General features: G+C 37.1%; 1 protein-coding gene across 1 annotated transcript; it reads right to left on the bottom strand.

The window, feature by feature from the left end:
- Nucleotides 1-289: 289 nt before the first annotated feature.
- Nucleotides 290-6,512, bottom strand: LOC129266137 (hormone-sensitive lipase-like). Its single transcript, XM_064104210.1, has 4 exons — nucleotides 6,465-6,512; nucleotides 4,701-4,845; nucleotides 2,463-3,409; nucleotides 290-1,909 (listed from the first exon to the last, which is right to left on the bottom strand). Exons 1-4 carry the CDS (start codon nucleotides 6,510-6,512, stop codon nucleotides 1,682-1,684), a joined length of 1,368 nt encoding a protein of 455 aa, XP_063960280.1. The 3' UTR covers nucleotides 290-1,681.
- Between the last annotated feature and the right edge of the window lie 1,962 nt (nucleotides 6,513-8,474).

Below are 8,474 nucleotides of genomic sequence, written 5' to 3'. Positions count from 1 at the left end.
CTGTAAATGTGAAATAAATTGACATTCAATCACTTCATCAAGTTCTCTTGAGTCATCATTGCTTGGTAAAATGTTTATAATATGAAACCACAAGATTCCAACATACATTCTTTGTATACTGTATAGGAAGGAGAGAAAACAAATAGCATGGGATGTATTTTATCAAATCAAAATACAAATTCAATCTCTAATGAAACCTCCATTTCCATTGGTTGGTTGCACTCATCATGTACCAAATGCAAGCATTGTTATGATTGGCTAACCAGAATGTCTCCCTCTCTCTCTCTTTCTCTGTCTCTTCTTTCTTCTCTTCCCCTCCTCTATTTTCACCCCTTCTTCCGTTCTTTCTCTACTCCTTCATCCTCTTTCTTATTATTCTTTGGAAAAATACAAAAATATAAATATCTAGATTTGTGACTAAGATATCCGTAAGTGAAAAATGGTGACAGCAAACATTGGCCTGCCACAGTTATGGCAATTTCAGTCGATCTTTAGGAGTTGTGAATGCCCTCCTTGATTTTACTAACACTATTTTACCTTCAAGTTTAAACAACAGTACATTATCAGATATGCATGTTTAAGTCAAATGAGAAGGAAAGCTTGGCAAAATTTGGGATACAGTGTATATTGACTAACTTTCAAGTATTTAACCCATCAATGTAGAAATTTCTGAGACTCTTATAGATAGCACACCTGCCAACCTCTGGGAATGAAAAACTGTATTCTGTGATACAAAAAACTGTATTTTCCCCAAAAAAACTGTCTTTCATAATAAAATGCTTGGCGCACTCGCCCATCACGGCGCTCAAGCTGCATGCAAGCTAAAATGCGCACTGCTCTTGCAGATGAAAAAAAAAACCCATTGAAACTTGTGTATATCTCACCCTGGTTTTTACAAAATGATTGAAAACAAAAAAAGTTACCTGAAGTTACATTGATCTAATAACCATATTTGTGTACGTTTTATGATATAGAGACATATAGAGATGATTTTTCTCAATACATTACGATAAAAAAATAAAATAAAAAAAACGTATTTTTTAAAGAAAAAACGTACTGCCGTATTTTGGTTGCAAAAACGTACTAAATACGGCTAAAACATACTGGTTGGCAGGTCTGAGATAGGCATGGATCACATTGATCAACTTGCTTTGTAGCCGTTTTCACCCCTTTTTATAGCTGCTTTGGAGCCATTTTGTAGCCCTTCTGAAAAACAACAGTGAGTTTTGCCCATTAAGATTAATCCATAGGGTTTTAGTACATGAAAAGAATACAAAACAGCAAGTTTCATCCATTTTACACAGCTATGCTCACAGTAGAGCCAAGTTTAAATCTCTTTAATCAGTCCATTAAATAAATTAATCGTATTTCTAGGAATCAATGAATAATAAGCAAAGAAAGATGGGTGACTCTGTTCACTTGTGCCTTGGGATTAGAATACATGGCCCCATTTGGGCATATCTGTGTTGGTAATTCCACACTCTGGATATCATAAGCAAGGTTTTGTCAGTTTCGTTACACATACCCCATGATAACGCCACACTTTGAACAGACTGAAGCCCAGTGGCCCATGTATCAAGCCTACGGACATAAAGAGAATTCAGTAGTTGACAGATTGACACAACATGAACAAACATCTTAAAATGACTAGATGACAGTTTATCGCTGGGTCGGATTCAGCTCATTCTGATAGCGTTTCAAACTCATCGTCATGGAAACCATAGAGTACATGCATAATGTGGCGTACACACACCATGGACGCCTCTTTACATTCCTTGCCGACCGTTGAGAAGTTTAGAAAGCCGTGGGGAAGGTGATCGACGATCTCCAAGAAGACGGGCTTACCCATGCCACGAAGCTTCTTAGCAAAGCTGATTGAGTCATCCAGTAATGGGTCTAAAGCGCAGCCCTGTGGAACACACAAAATAAAAGAAACAGGAATTAATACAACAAACTAATACTCCATTTGCAAGAACAGAAAAATGTTCCTATTTTTCAAATGGTCAAAAATATATGGAAAAGAAAATGCTTTTGTATTCAAACAAGATATCATTATTGTTCAATTTCAATAAAGAACATATGTTGAAATGTGCTTTTGTATATAATCCCCACAAACATCTGAGAAAAGTGATAATTTTCTGTGATTAAATATCAGCAATACCAAATACTACCTATTTTAAATTATAATAGAATTCCTACAGTGCATACTTGTTACGATCAAATTAAAGATTTAGAAGAGACACTTTTATAAGTGAACAACTACATGCATGTACGTCACAGAGTATTTGTATAATACAAATTTAATGCAGTTTTATGCTTATGTTTCTCACTCTCATGAATACACAATAACTATTAGAAGCCAGAGGAGGATAGAATAGGTTGGTTGGAGGAAGGAAAAAGATGGAGGAGCAGGGAGAAGAGAAGAAGGAAGGTGACGTGTTTCAGGAAAGCAATCAACTTACAATAATATGAACAGGAGGAAGGCCCTTGAGAAGCTCTTCGTCTGAGAAGAGAGGCGAGACGTAAGGATTCCTCATGATAGGTGCATCCCTGAAAACCCTGATGGGTGAATTCACAAAGGATGTAGGAGTCTGGACGTCTTCATCCGTTACTAGTCCTTCCTCCTTCAAATCAAGGTGAAGATCTTCTCTGCTCTTTGGTGATAACGGCACGGTGTCCTCTGACTCGCGGTCTGCTTCAGGTTTGGAGTCCAAGGAGATGGCATCGACGTCCGCTGGAAGACTGATTGAAAGATCCTCCGAGTTTGGAGGATGAGACGGGTCAAAGATTGCAATGGCTTCGGTGCTGGACTGGTCACCATTGGTTTCCGTTTGTCCGTCACCTTGACCTATCGTTGCGTTGTCAATGGCATCACTGACTTGCTCTAACTTCTCAATGTCTGTTGGAGGGACTTCCTCCATGAACGAAGAGACAGTGTCCGTTGGTGGTGGAACGATGATATCACCGTTGATGCCTTCCTTCGACGTTGGTGTGGTCACTTTAGTACTGTTACCATTCTCCTCTTCCTCCTCCTCTTCAAGTTTCTTCTCCATCTCTCCATCAACAGGTGAACCTTCTTCTGACTTGATGGAAGACCTCTTAGGGGAACCGAGGATGCGATCATTGGCGGTGTCAACCACGGTCGACACCTTCTCTTCTGACATGAACTCCTCCTTAAGACCGACGTAGGCGGAGAGACATCGCATCAAGACTCCAAACGGCAAGAGCGGATCAAAAAGGCACAGTAGTCTAGAAGGGGAAGGGGAGTGATGAATAACAAAAGGTGTATACATGGTGACAATTCCGTCAGGGACCTGGATGCCGTAGGATGCTGCTCTCATGGCTACGGCTGTACAAAGGTTACCTCCAGAACTGTCTCCAGCTAGACAGATATGCTCTCCTGTGGATCCTATGAACAAAAAGTAGTATGAGATGCAGACTTATTTAATCCGAGGTATGAGCCTTGCTCCATGAATCTTATTTTAATCAACATAACTGCAGCCCAACTGGAATAAATTTTTATTTACAAGGTCTCTTCGAGAAATAAGTAAGGCTTTGGGATTATTTTACCAATGAAGGGTGCTCTTTGATGAGGACAACTTACAATTGAAGTGGTACATGTACCTGTTTTCATCTACAAGGATGCTTGATCAAGAATTCTAGCATTTAAATCTTGCTTCATTCAATTTCACGGATTTAAGGTTTGAATAACAATGATAGTTGTGACAGAAAGTGAAGTTTGGATGTAGTCATTTTTTTTTAAAAACCACAGCACAGGTGGTGAATGCTTATTGGCTGTTTGTGTTTTTCCTTAGAAAGATGATTTGTAAAGCTTAATTTGTACAATGCATTTTGCTCTCATGTTGATCCTATATTAAAAAGTACTTGTGATTAAAAGCTGTGATACATCAAAAATAAGAACAATAGGCTTCATGATACATTCCTGCTCAAACATTAATATTTTTGCATTATACTATGGTATTCCTGATCTCCCCTTCCCTCAATATTCTTAGAGCTCAAGAAGGATATTTCGAAAGATGTAGGGAAATAACAAAAAGCTGATTCGAATTTCTGCAAGGAAACTGAAAGACTAGAGATCCAGTATTACTATAGAATTCACAAATTTATTCAAAAACTACATTGTTATAATTTTCATCATCATCACCATCATCATCAACATCATCATCATCACAGTCATCATCATCATCACCATCATTACCATCATCACCATCATCATCATCATCACCATCATCATCAACATCATCACCATCATCATTACCATCATCACCATCATCACCATCATCACCATCATTATCATCATCATCATCATCACAGACATCATCATCATCATCATCACCATCACCATCATCCCCATCATCATCATCATCATCGTCATTACCATCACCACCACCACCACTACTATCCTCAACATCATCATAGTCACCACCACCACCACCATCATCATCATCATCATCACCACCACCACCACCATCATCATCATCATCATCATCATCATCATCATCATTATCACCATCACCATCATCCCCATCATCATCATCATCATCGTCATTACCATCACGACCACCACCACTACTATCCTCAACATCATCATAGTCACCACCATCCCAGTGGGGGGAAGCATCCTTCACGATTTTCGCAAACAAATCCTCAACGCCTTCCACCGTAAGTCAATGGCTTACCTAGATACGGTGCATTCTTGACCGCCCATGCGTAGGCAAAGAAGCACTCTTCAAAAGCTCTAGGGAAGGGTTGTTCAGGAGCCAATGAGTAGTCTATCGAGACGATAGGTACACCCAAATCCTTGGCCCATGACCTTAGGTAAATCTGTTATGGAAGACAGGAAAGAATCATATCAAAGTAAGGTTCCATGAGACGTGCTCTGGCGACAATTACTCAAATGAAAAATCTGCACATTAAACCAAACATAAAATCTAACCTCCAAAACTAATTAAACCAAACTTTACATTATTCAGAAAAACACTCTATTCAATCCTAACTCTAACCTGATGCCCCCTGAGATATTAAGAACGGAGAATATGTCGCAGGAGAAAATGACGTGTCCCCCAAAGTAGAGTATCCAACGGAAGCGAGTACACCCCTCTTGGACATGTTTGATTAAAGAAAAAGTCTGGTACTGGTTACGACAGAAAAATGAAATGTTCAAACCTACACAGAATTATACAAAAATATATGAAAATATGTAAATGATAGCAGCCAAACGATTTTTCAGGAAAATGCATAATTACAGGGTAAAAATGAAGGTCTGAAAAATAACTGCAAAAAAAAATGCCCATCCATTTATAGTGTGGTCAAACATTTTTAATTTTTTGTTATCTACACCAGTAAAAGCACATGGTATATGAAATTAATATAATTTCAAGCAAGCCTGTATTACTTTAATTTTTTTTCATTCGAAATAAAGCATTCTGGTACACAAACACTTCACGATTGCTTCCAACCATTTCCTATCAAGTACGATACCTGGGCCCCGTCTTACAAAGAGTTGCGATTGATCTGATCGAGGTCAACTATGGATGGCCAGCAATGTCAACATCTATTATTCATGTTTGTTCAAAATATTTTCTAGCATGATGTATATTCATGCATTCATCGTTGTCTTGAAAAATCACTGTGCTTCTCTTTGTTTACAAAGGACATCGTGCACATTTCCTGTAGAAAAAATTATGACACTGATGGATTTCTATAGAGTTACAAATTGATTGGATCAATTGTAACTCTTTGTAAGACGTGGCCCAGATTTCAAACTTAGCTTCAAGAATGGAACCCTTGAAACCAGTTGAATTCATATAAAATAGAAAAATCAAAGAAACAGATCAATGAAAGTTTGAGGACGATCGAATGGATAATAAAGAACAAAAGAATGAGCATTTGAATGTTGAGATCACTAATGCTATGAAGATTCTCCCATTGGCAATGCGGCCAAGATCTGTGATGTCACACGCTACAATGTCCAATTACTATAGTACGTATAAGTGGTTAGTTCTGAATTTATGACTATTGGATGGTGGAATGATAGAGGTGGAAATCGAAAGGCGAGAGAGAGATGAAAGTATCTTTTCATGAACTTTTAACATGAACTGACGCATTTCTTTTTATAAAGTGATTTTTTCTTGCTTGCCATTACCAAAATTAGGGTCAATATCATTATCATATCATATCGACCATAATTTTGGTCATTCTACTGTGAGAATTTTGCTTGCCCAATTCGGGCAAGTAGTTTTTGGTCTTCACTTCAAAACACTTGCCTGACTATAACTTTTACTTGCCCCGGGCAATCGGGCAAGTGCTTATGTAGCACCCTGCTTTTGTGAAATATGGCGTCGTCAATGTCATGCTTTAAAGGACTAGTCTATCATTTTATAACTCTACCATCTAGCAGTCCTTTTTAGAACTAAGCACATTGTGAACCATATTGCTTCTACGCTATCTGTACCTCCGTTCATACTGCATTGATCATAAGGTTGTGGCATTTGGGGTCAACTACTTCTACAACTGGTCATTTTCAAACATAAGTGGACATGGGGGTGAAAATTAAAACTTGCTCAAAATCAGTAGGCTTCAATGGTTTTTGAAACTAGACATCTCAAAGTATGTTTTTTCATTTCAGTTACATAAAATTATTAATTTTGTCTGGAAATACAGTGAATTTAGTGCAAGGGAAATTTAATGTTACAAAATGCTGATTTTTGCATTAAAATTCACATATTGCCTATCACAATATAAAATTTGTATTAGAAGCCTATTTGTTGGTAAGATACAAGTTCTGTATTTGTATCTAACTCCTAAATAAGAAAAAAAATTATCTAAAGTGTTTTTCTGAAAAAAGTAGATCTTTAAAGTTTTCAAAACTGAATGTCGTGTCACTCACGTTTAAAAGACAAAAAGTTTTCTAGACCTGTGTATTCTGAAAATTAATTTATCCCAGTACAGGAGCAAATACAGTTTTCCCATACCTTATTGTATATAAAGTAACTTGGTCCAATGTGTTAAGGTTAAGCTATAATTAACTGTTAAAGTTGTGTCGTGTCACTCACAATGTCGTGTCACTCACGAAATGTCGTGTCACTCACGGTCTCATATTGTGTATAAAAAAGGACATCGAATAATTTTTAAAGCATTTTACAAGATAAATTCAGGGATGGAGTCAAAATGTTGTTCCTGACATCATTTAGGCCTATGAAAGGCTAATATTTTTTCCATTTTCCCAACTTCACCCCTATCAATGGAAATATTGAATTTGACGTTGAGTTCATCTATTTTCTTTCCTCTCCATGGTTTCCTCAGTTTAAAAAATCCTGACAACTTTCCATTCGTGTGAAGACACGGATCCTAATTCATATTTTAATGATATACTGAGATAAAAGAATATAACATAATCAATCAACACAAAATTATGAATATATCAAGAGAAAACCACTATACATAGTAATGAACATATTTATAGTGCATAAAGATTTGGCGATGGTTCAAGTTAGTCAGGTATGACTTGAACATTCTCTGTCTCCATTTCGGAAATGAGCAGAACGTTCACCTATCTTTTTAGGAATGTTATTTCTTTGTCTTACTAATTAAGAAAGGTTTAAAGCTACATGTAACAAGGTCAGGGATCTTATTTTGAAATTTGCAGAAATAGATAAAATATTCTTTTGGTAGAAAAGAGTATGAGGGAAATCTCTGTGAACACCAAACATTGTTTCAAAATCAGAAAAACCTCTTTCCTTCTGATGAATTTTGGTACAGTGCCTTTGGAGGGGTCCACATACAAGCAGTGTTCAGGAGAAAACCAATGCTTGATGAGTTGAACTTGATCCCTATTAAAGTTTCTCACGGATTTATCTATCTGAAGTGTGCAGCCAAGTAACGGTGGTTTGGTACAGTGTACAAAAAAAAAGACATTGAAGCTGCCAAGTCCTATTTGGACAAGGCCTAAAATATTTAAGGAGGATAATATTGTAATCCAATATTTCAAGGAAAAGGAGTCATACATGACATCATTGGCTACCAAACCATGCCAGATGGTGCGAGTGACTATTGAGAATACCTTTCTTACAAGGAAAAAATATTTCATCATTTGTGGATGCTGAATTGTAAACCCATAAACTGTCGAATACAGATAAAGAGTTAAATTTTTGAATGAAATCAGGCCACAAAAAGAATGTTTGAGTTGATGTCAATGCCAAGACCACATAACACCTCCTTCAAGTGCCTCCTCCTCCAAAGAGGAGAGTGGTAGAAGCCAGAGTGTGACAATAATACGGTATGGTATAGGGAATGTGAGTTGATGGGCAAATATGACCATAAACCAAGAATAAATCATTAGGATGACACATTATCAACTTTGAAAAGGCAGGTGTTACATGTATGTAATTAAGCTTGTTTTTTGGTTGATGGGATTTAACTCTTGTAAATCATGCCAAAAATACTTTCGTTGT

This window comes from Lytechinus pictus, chromosome 8 (assembly GCF_037042905.1).
Source record: "Lytechinus pictus isolate F3 Inbred chromosome 8, Lp3.0, whole genome shotgun sequence".
In the NCBI taxonomy this organism is placed as follows: domain Eukaryota; kingdom Metazoa; phylum Echinodermata; class Echinoidea; order Temnopleuroida; family Toxopneustidae; genus Lytechinus; species Lytechinus pictus.
Note: the sequence above shows the minus strand (reverse complement) of the source record. Positions and strands in the feature narration are given on the sequence as shown.